The sequence below is a fragment of the Theropithecus gelada genome, chromosome 1 (assembly GCF_003255815.1).
Source record: "Theropithecus gelada isolate Dixy chromosome 1, Tgel_1.0, whole genome shotgun sequence".
Taxonomy (NCBI): Eukaryota; Metazoa; Chordata; class Mammalia; order Primates; family Cercopithecidae; genus Theropithecus; species Theropithecus gelada.
This window is the reverse complement of record NC_037668.1, coordinates 164013485-164035525: the sequence shown is the minus strand read 5'-3', so window position 1 is coordinate 164035525 and position 22041 is coordinate 164013485. Positions and strand designations below refer to the sequence as shown.

The 22041-nt window shown below is 49.1% G+C and overlaps 1 protein-coding gene and 1 non-coding gene across 3 annotated transcripts in view; both read left to right on the top strand.

The window, feature by feature from the left end:
- NAV1 (neuron navigator 1) overlaps positions 1–22041 on the top strand; it is a 174729-nt gene that overhangs the window by 73600 nt on the left and 79088 nt on the right. The window contains exon 1 of one of the 2 annotated variants that reach the window (XM_025370900.1): positions 15190–15431. The exons of the other annotated variant lie outside the window; for it this stretch is intronic. Coding sequence (XP_025226685.1) covers positions 15379–15431 — 53 coding nt within the window. The 5' untranslated portion in view covers positions 15190–15378. Of the gene's footprint in view, positions 1–15189; positions 15432–22041 lie in introns of those variants that run through there. 2 annotated transcript variants of the gene reach the window in all.
- LOC112615278 lies at positions 8413–8519 on the top strand. The gene has a single exon (XR_003117312.1). It is a non-coding gene; the product is annotated as a U6 spliceosomal RNA (small nuclear RNA).

Here is a 22041-nt window from a genome sequence, read left to right as displayed (position 1 = left end):
AAATAGGAAGATAACTTTCACAGCCATCTGTCCTTCCATCCCTGGCATCCATTGGTGTGGGAGGGGAATAGAGGATGGGTACCCATACAGAGGTGGAGGCAGGCACTGAGTATGGGAGCAACACGTGCCTGGTGGGAGGAGGTCAGAGGGCCCTCCATCTGCTCCTTACCTTAACGTGGGTTTCCCTCTCAATGTGTCCATTTTTGTGTATGTGAATGGGTGAGCTGTGTCTGAGCTGGGTGGCAGTAATGGATGGGGACTTGCAGACCAACGCAGCAACACTACTGCCAAGTCCCACAACTCCAGAGGGTGCCCTTCACGTTACATAGAGGTGTGAGGTCCACAGCCCTGACAGGACTGCTGTCCTGCAACCTGTGCCAAGGGCCACAGGGCATTAAACAGAGTCAGCAGGCTCCATCTTGAGTGAGCGGTAAGCCTGTGTCCGAACAGAAGGATTCCTTGGCGACTTCTGCCACACCCTGGCTCCCTCATCAGGTTGCTTCCTGCCCTCCGCGTGTGGCTGGATGTTCCAGTCTTCTTTTCTCTTCAGCACCCCTTCCTCCACTCCCCAGCCTGTCCTCTTGAACTGTGCTTGGGGGCTCAGAACAGATGGGATTCGTTTCCTCCTTGGCTCTGAAGTGTCCTGACGTTGAAAAATGTCAAATAAAATAAACTGTAGGCCCCTGCCTTCTCCCAGGCTGGCTCTGTGCTCCCAGAATCAGCGAGCTCAAGCCTTAAAGAGACACTTCAGCCTTACCGTCAGCGCCCCAGCCTCTGCAGCTACCCTCCTGAGAAGGAGCTGCATTCACTGCCCTCCCACGGGGCTCACTTCTGACTCTCAGACCCCAAGATACCCAGCCCAGCCACCCTCATTGATAAGAATTCTTTTGCAATGAGCACTGGGTTTATGTGGTTTGTACAAAGAGAAGAGACCCCTTTTGAATTTGAATGGACGAGGAGGCGAGTTGTCCCACTTCTTATTTCTTCTTCTGCCTTTGCCTTGTCTGTTTCCTGATAGGTCTTTAGGAATCCCGCCTAGCGGGACAGCTGGGCCAGGCCTAGTTTTTGCTCATGAAACCCAAGGATAGAAGCAGAGAACAGTAGGGGGCCATCCTCGGGAGGACCCAACATTCACATTCAGGAAGGAAACTCAGTTTTTCTCCTGAAAGGACTTCAAATCTAAAAGGGAGGTAGGCAGCCTGGGCAACAAAGTGAGACCCCGGGCATGGCAGCACGTGCCTATGGATAGTCTCAACTACTTGGGAGGCTGAAACAAGAGGATCACTTGAGCCCAGGAGTTGAGGGCTACAACGAGCTTTGATTGTGCCACTGCACCCCAGTCCAGGTAACAGAGCAAGACTCTGTCTCTCAAAAAAAAAAAAATAATAATAAGTGGGCTAGGCTCAGTGGCTTATATCTGTTATCCCAGCACTGTGGGAGTCCAAGGTGAGAGGATCACTTGAGACTAGCCTGGGCAACATAGCAAGACACTGTCTCTACAAAAAGAAATGAAAACTTAGCTAGGCATGGTGGCGCATGCCTATGGTCCCTCCCAGCTACTCAGGAGGTTGAGGAGGGAGGATCCCTTGAGCCCAGGAGTTGAGGTTGCAGTGAGCTATGATCACACCACTGCACACCAGCCTGGGCAACAAAGACCCTGTCTCTAGAAAGTTAAATTTTAAAAATTAACATAAAATAGAAAGGTGGGATACTTACTGGGTCCATAGTAAAGGAAGCAGTATGTAGTTGAAGTAGACGATGGCTGTTGCTTCATTGAAGATAATATCTAACAATTAGAATGCTGACTCCAGATTCATACACACAGCCTTGGCTGATGTTTCTCTGTGGTGTAGGGGAAGAAGCACTGGGCTAATTCTGAGATCTGGAGTTCAATCCTAAGCACACCTCTAACTTGCTGTGGCACTGAGCAAGTCACCTGTCCTCTCTGATCTTAGTTTGTTCATTTGTAAAAAAGGTAATCACTTTTGCCTTAAGAGGATCAAATGGAAAAGAATAGTAAGAGTGCTTTGAAAAGAATAAAGAGCTGTCAGTTTGAAATCTATTATTCTGGTTGGGCGCAGTGGCTCATGCCTGTAATCCCAGTACTTTGGGAGGCCGAGGTGGGTGGATCACCTGAGGTCAGGAGTTTGAGACCAGCTTGACCAACAAAAACATGATGCAACCCCATCTCTACTAAAAATACAAAATTAGCTAGCATGGTGGCATGCACTTGTCATCCCAGCTACTTGGGAGGCTGAAGCAGGAGAATCGCTTGAACCCGGGAGGCAGAGGTTGCTGAGAGCCAAGATCACGCTATTGCACTCCAGCCTGAGCAACAAGAGCAAAACTCCATCTCAAAAAATAAAATAAAATAAAATAAAATAAAACAAAAATCTATTATTCTGATCTCAACATAATGGTCTGTTCATTTAGCTGATGGCTTCAGTCTTAATTAGGGGTTGCTAGAGTATCAAAATAAGATTTCTTAAACTTGGAAGATGAGGACATTAAATTTGGGCTTTGACTTACATTTCAAGGAATGCTTCGCAACACAGTCTTGATAGTCTTTTAATCCTGTAGCGTGCAGTTAAATAAACAGACTTTTGAGAACAGGCTTATCAACACAGGCATACCACAGATGGGCAGAGCCATAGCATGGTTTAGAGTGAAGACTCACAGCTAGGCTGCCTGTGTTTGTATCCTGCCTCTTTTCCCTCCTAGCTCTGTGAGTTTGGATGAGTTTTTCACCTCCCTCTGCTTGTTTCCTCAGCTGAAAACTGTGGAGAGAAGTGGTGCCTACTCTGTAAGATTGATGTGAGGATTAAATTAGTTACTGCTCTTACATTAGATATCATAAATGCTGAACAAATGCTGGCTCTCCATCAGCCATTTGATGATAGACATTAGCAAGCTGCTGGACCTAAGTTGTCACAGACACATTCTAGATGATAATACATTCTTTGACAAAGAATGTATTAACCTTCATGCTTGAAAATGATCTTTCTGATCCTCACAGGAAGAATGACATAATAAGTTGTTTGCCAAGAAAGATGGATTTGTCCTGACCCATTTTTACCTGTTCACACAATGTTCTCGTGCAGCAAATGGTGCCCATCTGTGGTTTGGGGTCTGGGCTGAGAACAGCATGTGCTTGTTGTGCAAATAGCTAAGCTCACTGCACACAGAATCACACAAGTGGCCATGACCTCTTTCCCATCATGACTTGGCTAATTGGGCTGTCAGTCCCTCACTCAAACATGTTTCTTGCATATGAAGAATGTCTTGGGCCGGGTCCCCAGAAGCTGACCTTGAGACAAGGATTTGGGTGTGAGTGGTTTATTTGGCAGGTGCCCGGAAAGTGCTGATAGGAGTGGGAAAGTGAGTCAGGAAGAGAAGGAAGTCACTACAGGCTATGTTCATGTGCAGGTTACTGCTGTGGGCAACTGGGGCTTACGGATTTCTAGGAGATGACATCGAATACACCTCAGTGTTGCCCCACCAGAAGGTCAAGGAAGCATGAGTATTTATGTCAGCTCCCATTCATTATTGACTGAGAGCAAGCAGCTCCTAGAGGGCATTGGGTCTGTGTTTCAAGCCTGTTGCACATAGGCTGAGAGGAATCCCTGAGTCTGAGTCACAGGTACCTGCAGTTGTGCTCAGACAGCACACACGGGAAAAGTGACTGCAGAGGAGCATAGGTGGGACACAAACACCACCAGTTATAAAGAGGAAAGATGGGAAGGAAAGACGAGAGGAAGGTGTGGAGTTAGATTCCTGGGTCAGATGTGAACTGGCTCTCAAAACACTCCTTTTTTTTTTTTTTTTTTTTGAGACAGGATCTCACTCTGTTGCACAGGCTAGAGTTCAGTGGTGTAATCACGGCTCATGGCAGCCTCTACCTCCTAGGCTCACATGATCCTCCCACCTCAGCCTCCTGAGTAGCTGGGACTACAGGCACACATCACCACACCTGGCTAATATTTACAATTTTCTTTAGAAATCCAGGCATAGTGGCTCATGCCCGTAATCCCAGCACTTTGGGAGGCTGAGGCAGGTGGATCACCTGAAGTCAGGAGACCAGCCTGGCCAACACGATGAAACCCCGTCTGTACTAAAAATACAAAAAATTAGCCTGGTGTGGTGGCAGGCGCCTGTAATCCCAGCTCCTTGGGAGGCTGAGGTAGGAGAATCGCTTGTACCCAGAATGTGGAGGTTGCAGTGAGCCAAGATCACGCCATTGCACTCCAGCCTGGGCAAGAAGAGCAAAACTCCATCTCAAACAAACAAACAAACAAAAAACTGTAGAGACAGGGTCTCACTATGTTGCCCAGGCTGGTCTCAAAGTTCTGGGCTCAAGCAATCCCCAATCCTCCCTGGACCTCCCAAAGTGCTAAGATTGCAGGGGTAAGCCACTGTGCCCAGCCTCCTTAATTCTTAAAATAGTGGGCAGCACCCCTCAGTCTATGCAGCATTAATCTGGATAACAGTGTCTGTTCAAACCCAACAGGGTTAGTGAAAAGTTGGAGTAAGCCAGGTACTCCAGAGGGGCTGCTGGATATATTCTGGTTGCCATGGCAACTAATGCTAGCTCAGGAGTGGTCCTCCCTCTAGTGTGTCCTAGTAACCTACAATTGAGTTGCTGGAGTTTTCACCTAGTGTGATGACATGCAATTTGGTTGACAGTCAGGATGTGTAAGGGTCAAGGAAGCTGTTGAGATGATCTTGGCTTTTCTCCCACCAGCTCTGCCCACCTGTCTACCTGTCCACTGTCTCCCCTCTTTAATTGTCAACCTTCTCCTTATGTTCTGTGGTAAGCCAGCTGAGCTTGTGTGGTACCTGAAAATTCCATGTAGTCTGATATTACAGAAAGAACACAAGTTTGGAAGTATGACAGGCCTGGTGTTCAGATCCCAGCTCTGAGTCTCTGGGAAAGCTGTTTATCTATTTTAAGCGAGAATATGAATATGGCAATAGGATTGTTTTTAGCATGTAGTGAAATATAATGTATGTAATACACTTGGTGGCCGGGCACAGTGGCTCACACCTGTAATCCCAACACTTTGGGAGGCCAAGGCAGATCACTTGAGGTCAGGAGTTCGAGACCAGCCTGGCCAACATGGTGAAACCCCGTCTCTACTAAAAACACAAAAATTAGCTGGGCATGGTGGTGGGCTCCTGTAGTCCCAGCTACTCGGGAGGCTGAGGCACGAGAATTGCTTGAACCTGGGAGGTGGATGTTGCAGTGAGCTGAGATCAGGCTCCATCTGAAAAAATAACACTTGGCATGCAGCAGGTGTCAGTAAATGTTACTTCCATCCCTTCCCTTGGTTGCTCCTAGAAAACCAAAGCTACAAAGGCCATCATCTATGGCCAGCTATTCCACCTGGGTGGTGATGTCCAGTTGCCCACCCATCTTTGCCAAATCCCCTCCCTCCAGGGAGCCTTTCCTGATTCATCCCACTGGACTCTGGGTTGTCCTGGCACTTGTGTGCATAATGCGTACTGCAGTAATTTGCACTTTTATGATTCTAGCATGCATGGTTTGCACACACTAATATGGCATTATTTTATTTAATGTGAATTAGATATTCTCCCCCCATCCCCCACCCAATTTACAAGTGAAGAAGTTGGAACTTGGATTAACTGGCTTGGGAGGATCACATAACTCAAACTGGCCCCACCAGAACAGAACCCAGGCCTCTTCCCCCGACATTCTGCGCATGTTCCAGTACACCTGCTGCCTCACCATGTGCTCCTTGAAGCCTTTCCCTCTGTGTGCAGCCCTTGTGTCCCTGAAGCCTGTGAGCATGTCAGGGGCAGGGATCACAGGCCTTCCACTGGAGTAGGAGCTTCCCAAGGACAGAGACTCTGTCTTCTCTCTCTCTGTGTCCCCTCAACACCTAGCAGTGTAGGTTCTCAGGCCGTGCTGTCGACTGACCAATGAATCACTGTTAGAGACCCCCTCCTGGAATGCCCTTACATGACCTCTCCATCTTCCAGGATAGAGTCTTGCTTTGGGGAGCCACAAAGTACCCACAGTCAGGAACTCTGGTCCAAGGGCAGAAGGAGCAACCCAAGCCTCTGTGAATACAAGTCCTTGTTTGCCTCTAGCTCAAAGGCTGAGCTGTCCCAGGATGTTCATGAGGGGCCAGCTCTGGCCTCTGGGCTATCAGATGTCTCTGGCCAGGCAGTAAAAGGCCATTCACTGCAGCTGAAGAAAAGCCAGCAGGCCAGGCAGAGGGAACTACCTACTGAAGTATAAAGGTTTAGGGGTCCCATGATGCTGAAGGACTGAATGGTTGTTATCTATATATCGGTGTGACAATGGAACAAGCACAGGAAGAGGCATAAAAGTATAGATTTGCAAAGCAGGCCAGAGGAAAGAGTCAGACCCATAGAGACCGAAAGCGCATAGCTACACTGGAGGCAGATCAACACTCACTGAATATGCAGGGCAGGATCACGGAGAGACAAGGTAGGAGAGGCTGACACGGGGGCATGTGCGGTAGAAAAACAGAGTCAGCGGGTTCGTGATGTGCACGCCAAGCAGTGGAAATGAGAGACAGACAGATACTGTGTGAGACCCATCCGAACATGTGTGTGAGAGGTGGCTGGATACAAAGAGGCTGTGTGTGCACAAGATCAACTGTTTGAGGACACAGGCCCGCCGATGTGCAGGGGGTGTGTGGCAACCAGACAGGCACAGAGAGTGTCTGAGAAGTGGAGGGGCCCATCCAGAGCAAGATGAGTGACCTTGTGCTCAGCCTGGCGGGGGTGGGGTGTGACCCAGAGCAGGGCGAGTGTATTCTCACCAGCCTATACCCCTTCTCCTTTGGCCAGCTCCTACTTAAAGGGGTCTGTGTCATGCCTTTTCTCTTTCTTGTTGGGACTTCTCCAGCTTGGGAGACAGGAATAAATCTCTGACCTAGACCCTGCCCTCTTTGACTGCTCACCCTCTTCCAGCCCCTCTCCTCAGCCTCAATCTCTCATTCTTCCTCTACTTTGATGTCTGGCTTCTGTCTTGGCCCCTGTGGGTTTGATGACAAAGGGCAGTTCAGGAATGACACTATCTACACATACATGGCCATATGGACAATTTCAGGTGGTGGGACTTCCAGCAGTTGGGGTTCCCAGGACTGCTGACATTCTGCTGAGTGTTATTAGAAGATCAGGGACAGAGCTTATCATCTGGCTGTCACTGCCCCTTTCCAAGCCACAATGAGCCTCCACAGAGGGGCCCTGGGGGATAGCCAGCTGCCCTGTGCCCATGCTGGAGTGAACTTTCCTCTGATGTTCCCTGTTTTCTGGATTTAGCCAGGAAAAGGAGCTCCGTGTGTGAGGTTCCAGCTAAAAGATACCACCCTTCGCCAGCTCTGATCAGATACTCCTGAAGTTTGGAAGGCAACAGCTATACAATATCTCTCTCTCTGTCTCTTTTTTTTTCTGAGACAAGCATCACACCCAGGCTGGAGTGCAGTGGCACAATCATGGTTCACTGCAGCCTTGACTTCTTGGGCCCAAGCAATCCTCCCACCTCAGCCTCCCAAGTAGCTGGGACTACAAGCAAGTGCCACTGTGCTACTTTTAATCCGTGCTAAGTTTAAAATGTAGTACAGGCTAATTCTTAAATTTTAAAATACCCACTAATTTTTGTTTTTTGTTTTGTTTTGTTTTTGTAGAGGCAGGGTTTTGCCATACTGCCCAAGCTGGTCTCAAACTCCTGGGCTCAAGCTATCCACCCACTTTGGCCTCCCCAAGTGCTGGAATTACAGGCATGAGCCACCACTGCTGGCTTATACAATCTCTTTTATCTCCACAGGTCCTTGTGGTTAGTTTCCTGCTCTTGGGAGGCAGAGTAGCAAAGTAGATGGAACATTCAAGCCCAACTGGCCTGGATATAATTTTCGGTTTGCTACTCACTACCTGTGTGCATTACTTAGCCTCTTTGTGCTTCGGTGTTATTATCTGAGAGAAATGCCCACCTTGTGATATTTGCTCATACATTCGATAAACACTTGTAGACCACCTAATATATACCAGACACTGCAGATGTGGCAGGAGGAAAAATAGGCATTACTCTTAAACTCATGTATGAAAAGAAACGGCCGGGTGTGGTGGGTCACACCTGTAATCCCAGCACTTTGAGAGGCTGAGGCGGGTGGATCACCTGAGGTCAGGAGTTCAAAACCAGCCTGGCCAACATGGCAAAACCCTTTCTCTACTAAAAATACAAAAATTAGCCGGGCATGGTGGCATGTGCCCGTAATCCCAGCTACTCAGGAGGCTGAGGCCTGAGTATCGCTTAAACCCAGGAGGCAGAGGTTGCAGTGAGCCGAGATCACACCACTGTTCTCCAGCCTGGGCAACAGAGCGAGACTCTGTCTCAAAAAACAAAACAAAAAAGAAATGGCAGTGCTCACTTTGGCAGCACATATACTAAAATTGGAATGATGCAGAGAAGATTAGCATGTCCCCTGTGCAAGGATGACACCCAAATTTGTGAAAACTTCTGTATTTAAAAAAACTTATTGGCCGGGCGCGGTGGCTCAAGCCTGTAATCCCAGCACTTTGGGAGGCCGAGGCGGGTGGATCACGAGGTCAGGAGATCGAGACCATCCTGGCTAACATGGTGAAACCCCGTCTCTACTAAAAATACAAAAAACTAGCCGGGCGTGGTGGCAGGCGCCTGTAGTCCCAGCTACTCGGAGGCTGAGGCAGGAGAATGGCCTGAACCTGGGAGGCGGAGCTTGCAGTGAGCCAAGATCGCGCCACTGCACTCCAGCCTGGGTGACACAGCGCGAGACTCCGTCTCCAAAAAAAAAAAAAAAAAAAAAAAAAATTATTAAATTAAAGAAAGAGAGAAAAAGAAATGGCAAACAAGCCAACAAATAAACATGCAATAAATTAGGTGGTGCTGTGTGTCATAAGGACAAATAAAGCAGGGTAAGGGGCAGAGAGTGATAGGGTAGTGGGTATTTGAGAGTGGGTAGTCAGGGAAGGCTTCTTTGATAAACTATGCAGATAACTGGGGAGAGAGCTGTCCAGGCAGACGGAAGAGTATATGCAAAGGCCCAGAGGCAGGAATCAGCATAAGTTCAAGGAACTGCAGGGAGGTCAGTGTGGCTGAAGGAGCGTTAGCAAGGAGGCAAGTGGCCAGAAATGAGGTCCCAGGTAGCCAGAGGCCATGTGTGCCATGCTGAGGACTTTAGCTTTTCTTCCAAGAGCGAGGAAGCCACTGGAGGACTTCAGGGCGAGGGACAATGTGATCCAACATGTTTTGCAAAGGGTCTGTCTGGCTACTCTGAGGAGAGCAGACCACAGGGACACCAGGGGAACCAGGAAGCGTGGAAAGCAGACTGCTGCAGTTAGCTAGGTGAGAGCAGATGGTGGCTCACACCAGGGATAGAAGTGGAGGTGGCGAGATGGTTTTGAGGATTAAAGAAGATAACATTGGCCAGATGTGATGGCTCATACCTGTCATCCTAGCCCTTTGGGAGGCTTAGGCGGGAGGATTGCTTGAGCCCAGGAGTTCGAGACCAACCTGGGCAACACAGCAAGACCCTTTCTCTGCAAAAAGTTTTAAAGCTAGCTGGTTGTGTTGGCTTGCACCTGTGGTCCCAGCAACTCTGGAGGCTGAGGTGGGAGGATCGCTTGAGCCATTGGAGATTGAGGCTGGAGTGAGCCGTGTTCATGCCACTGCACTCCAGCCTGGGTGACAGAGCAAGACCCTGTCTCAAAAAGAAAAGAAGAAGAAGAGGAAGAAGAAGAGAGGAGGAGGAGGAAGAAGAAGGAGAAGAAGAATAGGAAGAAGAAGAAGGAGGAGAAGAAGAAGAGGAAGAAGAAGAACAAGAGGAGGAGGAAGAGGAAGAAGAAGAAGAAGATCATTTACAGTACTTTCTCGATACACTGTATGAGGTTTCATTTCTGTTTCACAGATATATGGGATCCAAATTAGCAATGGATCCCATTGCTATGGGAGACCATTTGGCAATGGAGTGCAGTGGAATGGGTGCTTAAGCTGATCTGAAATGATTGCTCCTGGCCTCTTGAGGTGGAGGGTTTGTATACATGCATACACACACACACTCACACACACCCTGGCATCTGCCCAGTGACCCTGGGTGAGGGTCTGTCAGGCCCTTACTGGAGAGGCAGCCCCTCTCCCCTACCCCTTCCTATCATCCTCTGTCTCATGTTCTCAGAAGCACACAAAGCCACTGATGTGTTGGGATACTGGAAGCAGGATAATCAGCTAGGACTACTGAGACGGTAGCTCACTATACAAGATGTGGAGGGTCTACCCTCTCTCCTGCCCCTCCCAACTGTGGGGGTGGTGAGAAAGGCAGGTCTCCTTGAAGTTTATATAAATATTTGTTGAACAGTAACACAGCTGGGACCAGGACCCCTTCCTCCAGCTGGCTGACTTGCTACCCCAGAGAAATCTCAGCTGGGATTAGGGCTGAGCTTTGGAACACTCCACTGTGCATCTGTTGACTCCCAGTGACCCCAGTTCAAATTCTCCCATCTACCTTCCAAACCTGTCCATCTGAGCCCCACACTAGCCCCAGGGAGGGAGTGGCAAGAAGTGGTGCCACTGACTAGTGAAAAGAAGCCTGCCCCAGGAATCAAGACACCTGAGTTGTGTGGAGGGGTCTTGAGCTAGTCACTTGCCCTGTCTGGGCCTAATTTTCTCCTCTGTGAAAATGAGGGGTTTGAACTAGATGCTCTCTAAAGTCCTTTTTGGCTCAAATGTTCTGGATTTTCTGACCACATGAACTGGGTCTGATCCAGGGTACCTGGCATTTCCTGTAGGAAGGGCCTGGAGATTGAGGAGGAAAGACAGCAGTCATGCTGGTCCAGGAAAGGAGAGAAGCTCCCCACCCTCATGCATGAGGAACTCTGGAAGACACAGGCATTGCTAATGGTAAAGAAATCCATTGCCTGGACCTGGACCCAAGTCATTGTGGCTTCTAAACCTGTGGCCAAACTAGGCCACTCTATTATTAATCTTTCTTGCTGTTAATGTTCTAAAGCAAGTATAATAATACCTGCTTAGGTTGTCTGAGAATAGAATAAACTCATAGACGTAAATATGCTTTGAAAACTTCTGCTACACAGAGACTGGAAATCATTTTCCTAGACAGCTGTCAAGGTCATGACAGATGATTCCCTCAGGATTCAGTTGGGTCAATGGGGCATCTGAGAGTAGGTTTTTGAAAGCTGGGATTAAGGATGTGGCCAGGTAATTCCCCATTGATCCTGCCACAGTATGGAAAGGGTTAATTCACTGAAGTCCCTCTCCCAATTCCTTTCTCTTTCCTTTCCCTGCCCCCCACTCTGATTTAATTCTTTCTCTTTTTAATCACTCTGCTATAAAATGCCCATTGTCCTGCCTCTGCTATTATGCTATCAACCAGGCCTGGCTAGGATGCAGAGGAGTCACAGGCCCAGCTGTCACCCACAGGCCCAGGGGGACGTTCTCTGACTGGCCAAAACTTGTGCAAGGACGGGCTTTTCCATCTAAGGAATGAAATAGCCTCATGATTGATGGGAACAAGAAGACATGAGGGCAGGTCAGTGGACAGAGTTATGGATACCTACCTTGGGACCCTAATCCCCTCAAGGGTCTCATTTCTGGGACTCACCAGGAAATCGGGTATGTGATCAGGCTCCAGACAGGTGGCTCTGGAACCCAGAAACCCTCAGGCAAGTGACACTGGAATTCAGAGCACACCAAACTGCCTCTCAAGTCTTTCCCTTTTCTTCTTACCCCATTCTAACCAACCACGTCAACCTCTGAGATTATTGTCCAGGAGACAAGGAGAGCCTCCCATAAACTATCTTTCAATGTCTCTGTTGGAAATGAAACTTTAGCCAAAAGAATCTTGGGCCTCAGCCAAGGTGACTCCAGAGATCCTTCTAGGTGGGGAAGGTGTGGGAAGGAAGAGGGAATTACGCCCTCCCAGGAATCTGGCTGAGGGACCTCATGCATATTAGTCTGCGTTCTGCCCTCTGCTTTGGACATTTCCTGGACTTTCTTTGCCTCAGTTTCCCCCTTGTAAAGAGCTGCTGTGAGAGTGCTGGCATGGGAGACAAATGAGATCATGGCTCCTAAGGGCTCTTTGAAGAGAAGCCCCACAGGAGCACAGAGGAAGCCTATGTGAGATAGATAGGCCTTTTTCCTCTCTCCCTCTTTGGCTGGGTTTTCTTTCTGGACAAGTGCCTGACTCCCAGCTCCCTTTCAGCAGGTGTCATCCCCCTCTACCATGTGTCCCTCAGCTGCCCCCAACTCCCTGCGCCACAGGCTACAGTCATGCTCACAGTCACCCCTGCATTGCCCGTCCCCCATACCCCATCCCCACTGTAGTCAAGGCAACTGTGCCACTATATCCCTTCCACTCTGCCACACCCTCATGACAGGCAAGGAAGGTCAGGGCCCCTTCAAGCACGGGAGCTCCCCATTGACAGAGGAGGCTGTGTTTTCATATTTTCACAAAAAACTCCCAGACAGCATTTCTCTTCAGTGCTGCTGCCTATTACCCAAAGTGCCTTGACCTGTGAACTGAAAATAGCAAGTGCTAATTTGCATGTTATTTATTTAAGTAGCAATGCTTCTGGGATCCTGCTCTTTCCCCTATAAAAGCCCACAATAACCTCCACCAAGCAGTAAGGTAGACACTACTGTGGAACTTACCCTCCTCATCAAGAAGGAAAGAGGAACCTATAGCAGGAACCTCGCCTTCTGTTGGGTTCTGGCATCTCAGGAATCAGTCCCAAGAAGGAGGTGGTGTGCAGACCCTATACCCCAGAATGCTCAGTGGGGACTCAGCTGACAGTCTCTGCCCTGAGCTGAGCTACTGGCTGAGACTTGTTCTCTTTATGATCTGCTCCTCCAGTCCCTGTGTGAGGTGAAACACAGCGGGAGGAGGGTGGAAGGGAGGGTGGGCAGGCCTCCAGGTATGAGGATGAGGGATCGAGCCACATGGTCTCTGGGGGGCTGTGAGGGAATGTTCAGGAACAGCTCAGCTCCATGCACAAGACCCCTGTCCCTCCAAGTAAACCCCTATGTCTACCCCTTCCAGGCCTCAGATCTCCCTCCTTCCAGGCCCTGCTGAGAAAACCACAAAGGAGGAAACCTTATGGAAAGCTTACAGCTAGATCTGGAGAAAAACATCCCCTGCTGATGACATTCCTTTGGCTGAGACAAAGTCATTTTACTCAGGATTCCATGCTGGCTGAGGCTAAAGAGAATCCCTTATGGCACGTCACTATAAGCTGTTCCCCAGATGACCCAGGCCAGCTCCAGCACAGCTGCATGGACAGAGCCTCCCTAGAGAACTCACTGTGCTCACCCTGTTTTGGGTGGTGGTGAGGATGGGAGGCTCAGGACATTATCAGAACAGGAGAGCCAGGATAGGGCTTGGCCAGGGACATCATCCTGGAATGAAATGGAAGAATATGTGAGAGGACCATCTGCCTTGCTCTGATTCTCCCTCAGAGCTGGTCTGCTTGGGAGCTGGTGCATCTTTTCTAAGTCTTACCACCTAAACCACTTAGAGTAAAGGAAATAAAAGTCTGTCTATCCCCTATGCTAGGGGGAAGTCTGAGGGATTGGTGCTAGGATCACTGCAGCCCTTTACTCCCCTTTGATCAAGCATATTTGGAAAACTTGGCCACAATATGCAACCTCAGAAACAAAGACCCTTCCTCCAACTTAAACTGTTCCATTCTCCAGAAACGGAGATCCCTCTGCTTTTCCGCCCTCTCAGAACTGTGGTTCATCACCCCAGCGCTGCAGCCCCAGGTCAGTGGCATTGGGTAGCCAGAGTAGTAGGGGCAGATGGGCTGTCCAGTTACCCAAAGTTCATTGACCTGTGGGCTGAAAATAGTAGGGGCAGCCTGCATTGCTGGGGGGCTTGGGAAAGGACTATTCCTAGGACTCAAAGCACCACCCAGACCTCTTTAAAGGCAGTGAGAGCGAGGAGGAGGAGTTCAGAAGTGCAAACCTCTCCCTTAACATCTGTAAAAACTGAGGCCTGGAAAGATAGGCCTAAGAAAACACATGTGACCTGGATCTGTATGTGTGGCTCAGTCACATCCAACGGCCCAAACACTAGAGACTACTGCTCTGTGGTCCCAAGTCATCTTAGTTCAGCACATTAGGGGGCTTTAAAAAATTGCTGCTGTTGTTTTTGTCGCTTAAAGAAACTGCAGGTATAATTTGTCCATCTCTAAAATGTAGGCTTCCGAGTTTGCCCAGTTCACATTGGGATTGGGACCCAACCATAGACACTTAACCCCTTCCAGGAGCCAAGAGTGAGAACTGGAGGAAGCAAGGGTGAGGGCAGCAGGCTAATTACCCAACAGGGCTCCTTTCTGTGGAACCAAGAGAGTGAAGTTACCAGGAGGACCCTCAGTGGGGAGGAACCCAATGGGAGGGCCCTGCTACTGGATCCCACTGTTTTTTTCCTAAACAGTCAGCTGAAAATGGATCCTGGATAAAGGCACAGATCGTTGGGTGGTGTGAGCTGTTGTTTCTCTCCCACAGTCTTCCCCCAGCAAGCACACCTCACCTAATCTGTGGTCTCCTGAATGCTGGAGAGATGTTGGGCCCCACCCCCTGAGGTTGTTAGGACATCAGAAGGTCGCACCATCCTACTTGGCTCCCGGCTGTGAGCAGAAGGGTCCTGAGCCAACCTCTGGCAATATGTACCCCATCGGACCTTCGTGTCCCACCACACCCCTTCACGGACCTTGTTTTAGGCAATGCACTGACCCATGCTCCGATTTTTAGAAATTTCTAAAAGCCTGGAAAGGAGCCAGGAGGAGGCTGGGAGAAAGCCCTCTATGGAGAAGGTTCTGCCCAGGCCTCCCCAACTCCTTACCAACCCGTGCCCCAGAGAGAAGTGGCTCGCTGCTCACACCCCCTCCTGCCAGTGCAGCGCGAGTAAGAGAGCCCAAGGGACAGCAGCTGGCATCCCAGGGGTTAATTCCGGAGCAGCCCAGGTGGAGGTCGAGCCCCCAGCCCCGTCGGCACCTCCAGGCTTCCGAGGCCACCGGAACGGAGGAGGCTGCGGTGGCTCTTTGTCTACCTGCTCTGGGCGTTAAAGAGCCCGCTCGCAGCCTGCATCGCTGGGGCTCGGGACAGAAGTCAGCGGCGGGGAAATGGGGCTCTGTCACTTTAAGTACAGCTGGAGCCGTAAGTACGAGCCCGGGTGGTGGGGAGAAAAGGGAGCGGAGGGCAGGCGAGGGTTCGGTTTCTGACCCTCCGCGTGGCCCACAGCTCATACATTTTCGGGTGTCCCCGGGTGTCGGGCGAGAGCGGTCCTGGGGGGCACTGGGTGCCCACCCGGTGAATGGCCGCCTGAGCCGGGGAAGATGCTTCATCTGCCCCTGCCCAGATCCGGAAGGACAGTGAATTTCCCCCGCAGGTAAGCGCCCCCACACTCCCGGCCTCACCGCCAGACCGCAGAGCTGGGGTCGGGTTTGTGGCACCCCCCTCCCAGCCACAGCCCCCCAGTTCCGCCGCAGCTGCAGTCTCGGGGCAGTGGGTGTGGGGTCCGCAGGAAGGAGGGTCTTGGCCGCGCTCGCTTTTCTGCCAGAGAGAGAAGTGCCTGCGCCGCCGGAGCCTCCGAGCTCCTGGACGTTTGGCTTATGGGCATTTGGGGCTGGGAGTGGGTGTGTGGAAGGCTCTAGGGAGGGGAAAGGAAAGGAAAGGAGCTTAGGCGCCCAGGAGACCTGGACGGAGCTGAGACAATAGCGCAACTTGATTGAACTTCGATGGTTGCGGCTGTGGCGCATGGGGGCCCGGGCTGTGAAGGTCGGGGGTCCTGGGGACCAGGCGGGTGGAAGGAGGAGGGGCTTGCAGCCCCAGGCCGGCCCTGCCAAGGTCACCCTAGTTCCGGAAGCTCCGGGGGTCGTCCTGGGGTGAAAGGAGGTGGTAGGAGGCGGAAGGATGAAACGGGAGGGAGAGGACGTTGAATTTGTGACCATACTGCTGGCTGGATTCCTCCGAGAGAGAGTGAAGCCTGGTACTCTACCCTGGGAAGGGGTGAAAGATCGGAGAGCCGGGCAATCTGGGGAGACGCACAGTGAGGGACTGGTCTTGTAAGGTGAGGGCAAGGCACAGAGGCTCCTTCATAAAGGGGAAGTGAGTGTAACCACAGCTGGCCCTGGGACTCTCTGAGCTGACTTGGAAATTACACTTCCAAGGGAGAATTAGGAAATTCCACGGGCCTGAGAAAGGGGGCTGGGGTTTCTGTTTTTTTTCAGGGGGGTGGGCAGGGGAGGCTTCCCACCTCACTATTCTCATTTCATATACACACTCCTTCCCCTCAGCCTCCCGCAGACCTGGGAAGTTGGAGGTTGGGCCCTATGCCTGGTGCTGTGGCCACTCCCACCTCAAACCTCACACAACCCAGATCTGCACCCTGTAACATGCGCCTGCTTCCTCATATTGCCTCGAAGGGAGCCCCACGTACCCTCCAGGGGCTCAGTTGCAATTGTGTACACAAAGGTCTAGGGTAAAAGCAAAGAATTGGGCAAGGCCTGAAAAGAGAGGCATCTTCTGCCTCCGTTCCTGCCCTGCAAAACCGTGGGCACCGGGAGCCCCTTGGAAGCCAGAGGCCCGCTGACCCCAAACTTTTTCCCCCTACCATAGCATGACAGACTGCAGCCCTGCAGCCCCTGGAATGTGACTTGGGTCCTTGGGGTCACTTTGCCAAAATGACTGGTAGGTATGGTGGTGTCAAAAGGAACCAGTTTATGAGCAGAGAATAGACCCATATAGGGACCTCTTACTTCAGGTGAGATCCTGGGCTGAGTCCTGGACAGCTCACAGGGTCCTGGAGAAGGCGAAGGGAAGGAACTATTCATAACCTCCTCTCTTTCCTCCACCTCTGCCACCCCAACCAGAGCCTACTTCAGATTCACATAGGGTGTGCCCAAGGAAAATTATAATTGCCACCCAAACAATATTTGCACTGCTTCTACTCTTAAATTCTTTGCTTCCCCAATGCCTAGAGGGTGTGCAAGTCCTCTAAGTGACCCCAGTGCTCTTTCTCTGAGCCTATCATTCTTTCCTTCCCACTCAACAGCCTTTTCTAGGTTACCCCATTCTTTCTTTTGAATTGATATTCTCCCTGCCTCCCTCCTCTACCCAACTCCATCTCAGGGGAACCTGCCCTTATAAAGAGAGCTTAGTGCCCTATCCTGGGGCCATAGCTATTGAATACTCACCTACCTCCTTACCAGAAACAGACTTCTGGGCAGGTGTGCCAGGGCGGGTACCTGTCTGCCATAGCCCAGGTTGAGGGGCAGGTCATGTTACACCTACCCAGCCTGCTAGGGTGGAGCTGGGTTAGGCCTGTGGTTTCCTTTCCATCCAAGCCCAAGACTTTCAGGCCAATTGCTATTGGTAGGCAAGGAGACAGGGAATGTTGTAAAGTGGAGGTTATTCCTCGAATTGCCACACTTCACATATAAAGTTTAACTAGCCTGGCTCCAATCCACAGAGGGAGAGCTTAGCCCAAGCCTTTGCTCTAGGGAGGGCTCAAAACTTTCCCTGTAAATGATGTTTCACTGAGGCCAGCAGGGATCAAAGAGATGCTTACCCTCCAGGATCAGGTTTCCCTTAAACTCCAAAGGAGGCGGCACTGGGAAGATGTGAGGGTATCTGGGTGAATGACTTAATTGGCCCTCAGGTATCTCCATGACCAGCTTTTGATGAGTGAGCTGTGATCAGTCCATGGCCTCTTCATTGTTTCAGAGCAGATGTCTTTCTTGTCTGGATGCCTGGGATTCTTCCATCTATTGTGGAAGACTGTGCCCACAAGCACTGTTCTTGTGTATCTCAAACATTATGGTCTCTCCTGGAGACTCCCTCTCTTCCTGTCTCAGCAAACACTGTCCTTCAGTGTCTTCCAAGCAGGAAGTCCAGGCATCTATCCCATTCAGCACTCCTAGACTCCCTCCTGGAAAGAACCCTTAGCTAGAACTTGGGGATCAGTGGGAACAAGACTTGTTCACTACAGTTGCCTGACTCAACCCACAGAGACTCCCTGGGGCAGAGGGCTTCGGCTTGGCACAAACTCAGCCTCTGTGAGAGGACAGAATGCCTAGAGACAGCCAAGCCAACGAGCTGCCTCTCGTTAGAGGGTTTTATGGGGCTAGGCACGCACACCACAGGCAAACCACACTTGCTGGATTAACCTCTTCCTGCAAAGCCCCTGCCCTGAGCTTGGGAGGAATGAGGGGGGGACTTAATGAGCAGAAGGCATCTTAATAGGGGGGACAGTCCATGTCTAACATCTCAGCTAATCACCTTTTCTCATTTTAACATGAGGCTGTAAAACACAACCTGTACTAAGTGCTTTGTAACCATTTTTCCATTTAATCTTCACAATAACCATGTGAGGTATATATTATTATCATCCCATTTCACAGTTGAAGAAACTGAGGCACAGGGAGGTTAAGTAAACATACTAAAGATCACAGTAGTGGGATTTGTCCTCATACCTAGGTCTGTCTGACTCTAAAGCCAACCCCTAACTACTATGCTATAAGGAGACTATTCCTACCAATACCAATTGAGGTCCCAGGAATACTAAATGCTGAAGATGCAGAAGTTGAGAGTAATTGGCGGCCTCAGCAAAGGTTTGGAGTTGGCCCGGGGCTGTAGTTGGAATGAAGTGAAGATTATAATTGCCACCCAACCAGTGGGGAGTGGGAAGATTACTAACCTTGGAGTCAGCTGACCCGATTTAGAACTTACTCCACTACTAATTAGCTTTGTGACCTTACAGAGATTGCATAGCCTCTAGCCTCAGTTTTCCTCTCTAAAAAATGGGTATAGCTCCTGATTGATCTACCTTACTAGGATGAAATGACAATGAGAAAACATGAAGAGCACAATGCTTTAAACATGTGGGCTTTGATAAGTGAAATTATGACCACGTGAAGTCATTCCCAGAAGCAAGAGTCTCTCCCAAATTCTTTAGATTGTTTTTTTAGCATCTTTTTCTTCCGTCTTACTAGGACTCCAATGAGGATGCCTGTGAGTATAATACATGGAACAGTTCCCAGCTTAGAATATATCTCTAATTTTTGCTTAAATTCTTCGTTGCCCATCTTCAGGTTTCTATTCAGTCCAAATTCTATGCTAATGAGGATGGCATATTTATACATTCCTGGTTTGGATAGCAATTTACATAAAAATAGACCACTTTTTAAAACTTAAAAGATGATTTTTTAAAACGCAATTTTGTTCATTTAACCTTTCCTCCCTGACAACTTTGTGCCAGCCACTATGCTGGGTGCTGGAGAAACAAACAGAACCCTAAGAAACTGACCTCTACTTATTTATTCATTCATTCATTCATTCATTTATTCATTCATTCAACAAACTCTAGTGAGCACTTCCCAGATGCCAGGCAAAGTTCTGGGTACTGGGGATAGAATAGTGAGCAGTAAGGCAGACCATAGTCCCTGCATTTAGGAGCTATGTTTTCTTGCAATGAAAACAGATCAATCAATGTTAGCAAATACTTTAAATATATTATTTCAACCCATGAGAAATGTGAGAGGGGATAATGCAGGAGGATGTAGTCTGGTGGAGGAGGCAGAAGGCAGCAAGTAACTGTGATACCAGGTCATATGTGCAGTAACTGAAAGCCAAGCAAGCAGGGGCCATACTTTGAGTGGCCCTGGAGAGCTTCCTAGAGGAGGTAGCATTTTCTTTAGGGCTTTGAAGAGAAACTAAGAGTTTTCCCGAGGGACAAGAGCTTGAGGAAAAAGGGGGAAGTTTTTCCCAATTGAGAGGTTCTGTGTCATCTTCCAACTTCTCTGCCTAGACCCACCATCACTATGCCTTCATCAGTCACACAGACTTCATATCTAAGACAGAATCCTCTGAGACAAACAACTGAATGAATTTTTCACTGCTGTCTGGAGGAATCCTATCTGGAGGTCTTTGATAGTGCCACTGACTTGTTTCCTCTGGACCTGGGTGTCAGTGTCAGCTCATGTTTAGTTCATGGAATAACAGACTGTCCTTAGGCTGTCCTTGACCTTGCCCTTTCCATCGAAGCAGAATCGAATAATTCTACACTTGTGGAGCATGTGTAGGATGTGAGAATTCATCCTCAGCCTAACTTTCTTGGGATGCTTCAGGAATTTCCTAGAAATGCTCAATTCTTGGACATTTACATCTTAGGAAGCCTTTATCCCATAAAGGCTCTGACTCGTGATTGGGTAAGAAATATTGAAAAAGAAAGAATATCAAATATCCCTCCCACACACATGCGTATGTACACACATACACAACAGCCTGGCCACTGGTCCTTAAGTATTGAGCATAATCAAGGAATGCTTGATATAACCCATGGACTTACAAAGGATATACAGCAAGTATGAATTTTCTCACGAACCAGTCTTCCTACTTAGTGTATTGTTGTAGGTGCCATTTGAATAATGGATGAGTTATTCAAAAGAGGGGAGAAGAGGAAAGTTGTGTATCCACTTCTGATTTCCTGGGTACCAAGCTGGGTGCTTTATAGGTGTTTTCTTTGTTACCTTATTTGCTCTGCCAGCTGCCCTGAAAGGCTAATGGTGACGTGACCATTTTTCTGATGCGCACATATGTTCAGGGAGGGAAAGTGCCTGTCCTAAGTCAGTCAGTAAGTAGTGGAGCAGAAATTCAAACCCAGCTCTGGCTGGCTATACAGCCATTCCTCCCTAGACTAAATGTAAATCTAAAGAGCTGGGTACTTTCTACAAGCTTGAAAATCAAGTTCCCTTTTGGGATGGTCATTTCCTAGAAAGAAGAGCTGCTAATGAGGCTCCCCAGCCTCCAGGGAAGTTACTTTTATTGTATTTATTTATTTTGAGAGGGTCTGGCTTTGTCACTCATGTTAGAGTTCAGTGGCGCGATCACCGCTCATTGCCACCTCTGCCTCCCAGCCTCAAGCAATCCTCCCACCTCAGCCTCCAAGCAGCTGGGACTGCAGGTGCATGCCACCACGCTCAGCTAATTTTTTTTTTTTTTTTTTTTTTTTGTAGAGGCGGGGTTTCGCCATGTTGTCCAGGCTGTTCTCTAACTCCTGGGCTCAAGCAATCCACCCATCTCAGCCTCCCAAACTGCTGGGACTACAGGTGTGAGCCACCATGCCTTGCCTTGCTTTTAGACATATCTATATATATTTTCCCCATATTTACTCACCATATGGTGATAGTTTTGTCCAATTATAAGTTTCTAGGGGCTAGGGGATTTTATCCAAGTGTTGTATATTGGAACTTAGTAATGATCTTTTGATGATGACAAAAAATAGCTGATAGGATACCATTGTAAGAGCTAATATAGCAGTGCAGCTTTGGACATACCATATTTATGTTGTATCATGTCACACACAGAGCCCTTCCGATTAGGTTAAATCATGTCACCTGAAACATAACAGGTACATAAAATGGAAGCAAATCCACCAGGAAGTATTTATTCATTGCCTACTATGTGCCAAGAAATTCTGTTAATCACTAAAAACGTAACAAAAGACAACCTATTCCAATCCACACTATGATTAACTTGTAATAGAATTGGGTATTTAACAGTTATTGGGGAATAACAGTAGCTGGAAATAGGAAGTAAGCAAGTCAGAAATGTAAAGGAAGATTTATGCCCAGGTCAAGGAGCAGCACATTAGGAGGGCAGTGAGTGTGGGAAACTCATGGAAGTTCAAATGTAGACTGCATTGAAATTTGGAGAGAATGACTAGGTCCAGTGTCTCATGCCTGTAATCCCAGCACTTTGGGAGGCTGAGGCAGGTGGATCGCTTGAGTCTAGGAGTTCAAGACCAGCCTGGGAAACATGGGGAAACCTCCATCTCTACAAAAAAATACAAAAAATTAGCCGAGCCTGGTGGCACGTGCCTGTAGTTCCAGCTACTCGGGAGGCTGAGGTGGGAGGGTCGCTTGAGCCCAGGAGGTCGAGGCTGCAGTGAGCTCTAATCATGCCAGTGCACTCCAGCCTGTGTGACCCTGTCTCGAAAA